The sequence below is a fragment of the Lactuca saligna genome, chromosome 7 (assembly GCF_052625555.1).
Source record: "Lactuca saligna cultivar CGN05327 chromosome 7, ASM5262555v1, whole genome shotgun sequence".
Lineage (NCBI taxonomy): Eukaryota > Viridiplantae > Streptophyta > Magnoliopsida > Asterales > Asteraceae > Lactuca > Lactuca saligna.
This window is the reverse complement of record NC_136423.1, coordinates 61807167-61808890: the sequence shown is the minus strand read 5'-3', so window position 1 is coordinate 61808890 and position 1724 is coordinate 61807167. Positions and strand designations below refer to the sequence as shown.

At 36.8% G+C, this 1724-nt stretch overlaps 1 protein-coding gene across 1 annotated transcript; it reads right to left on the bottom strand.

Annotated features, from left to right (window-relative positions):
- Window positions 1-351: 351 nt before the first annotated feature.
- On the bottom strand, window positions 352-1232 carry LOC145005018 (putative germin-like protein 2-2). Its single transcript, XM_078964052.1, has 2 exons — window positions 1050-1232; window positions 352-956 (listed from the first exon to the last, which is right to left on the bottom strand). The coding sequence occupies exons 1-2, from the start codon at window positions 1162-1164 to the stop codon at window positions 421-423; spliced, it is 651 nt and encodes a 216-aa protein (XP_078820178.1). The 5' UTR covers window positions 1165-1232; the 3' UTR covers window positions 352-420.
- Between the last annotated feature and the right edge of the window lie 492 nt (window positions 1233-1724).

Here is a 1724-nt window from a genome sequence, read left to right as displayed (position 1 = left end):
TTGTCATCTTGGTTATATCAATAGTCGCAAAATTACCTTTATCGACTTAGTTAACATTTTAAACTATGTATTTTTGATGTAGCAATGTAAATACATCATAATGATAGGTGTTCTAGATTTTAGTGGTTGTAAATTTAAACCCTTCTTGCATTCTATGAGATTTAAGAGTGTAAAGTTCCGCGTCTACAGGTAATATTTTGTTGTCAGTAATTAAAACTTTCAAAATTATAAGCGCTATCATATGAAACCAACAGATCAGATAAATTACACAATGAATAATAAATACCAACTTGAAAAATCATTGCACACAAATAATTTTGAATGGAAGCTTTAAATTAAAGAAGCCTATGAATGAAATCAAACGCGCGATTACGCCAACACCAATTGTAAACCTTTTTAGTCATTGAACTCGTTGTAACTTTAGAACTTGGCTTGTAGCTGATCCACCACACTCTTATCCACTTGGAATGCCCTGGCGAGGATATCCCATGGAATTGAAGGATTTGCACCGAAAACAGCATTTCCAATTGTTATTGCACCTGGGTTTTGACTGCTTAATGCAGCAATAACAACCGCATTTCCATTACCCACATTCCGCTGGAAATGAACAAGTCCCACAGGGAACACGAAAACATCACCCTTTTGCAACACCTTGGTGATAAAGCGGTTATCAGGATTAGAAGTGACAAATCCAACTTGTAGGGTCCCTTCAAGAACTGTAAGAATCTCTGTGGCTCTTGGGTGGGTGTGAGGAGGATTAAGTCCCCATGGTGCATAGTCAATCCGAACCATTGAGATGCCTAAAGTGTTTAGCCCTGGTAACTGAGTCGCAAAGACTGGGGTCACCTTTGATCCCAATTGGTTTGATGTGTTACCCCTCAGGTGTAGCCCACTGAAGAAGAAATCAGCTGCTTGAACTTGCATTGGGTTCTTGCATGTTACACCATTTACTTTGACTGCACGTTAAAGACAATATTTTTTTTGTTAAAAATAAAAGGTAAATGTAATTAAAGGAGCACATCAGATGTGTAACAATGAGTAGACAATACCTGAGCTGTTGGGGTCGGCTACACAAAAATCTTGGAGGGGGCTAGGCTCGTAGGCTAAGGCAAGGTAGTTAAAAGTAAGTGCTACAACACTCAATAGAATTAGTTTGTTCCACATTTCTTTTAATATTAAGAATAACAGCAAAAGAAAGATATGAGAATGAGAGCTCTCGGAAATAGAAATAGTGGAGATGGTTTTTGTTGGTGAAAGAATCTGCTTTGTGGTTCCATATATATAGGGCTTATTTGCATGGTTCATGATTTTGTTCTTTACTGTGTCTTTCCGCATCCAAAGAAAAATAATATATCTATTAGAATTGCCGTCTAACACGTAAAAACAGCATTAGGCCCCACTAAAATATGAATAGATGGCTGATCACTTTGGATTATAAAGAATTGGTCAGCCGGCTTTTTAGCTAATTCCTTTATGTTGCCAAGAATTTGTCAGTATCAGTTCTGAAATGTTAAGAAGCGAAATTACGTACCATGTTCCTTTTAAGTGCTAATTTTACAAATTAATAACACTCGAGATGAGAGTGATTATCATTTCTGGCTAGGGGGCCGATAGGATAGTTAGATATTATATCTGTTAAATAAAACAATATATTATCTGTAGCTGAACTCTAGAAGGATGCCATTGTGAAAGGATACAATTATGTTAGAGTCTCCTAGGAGGAG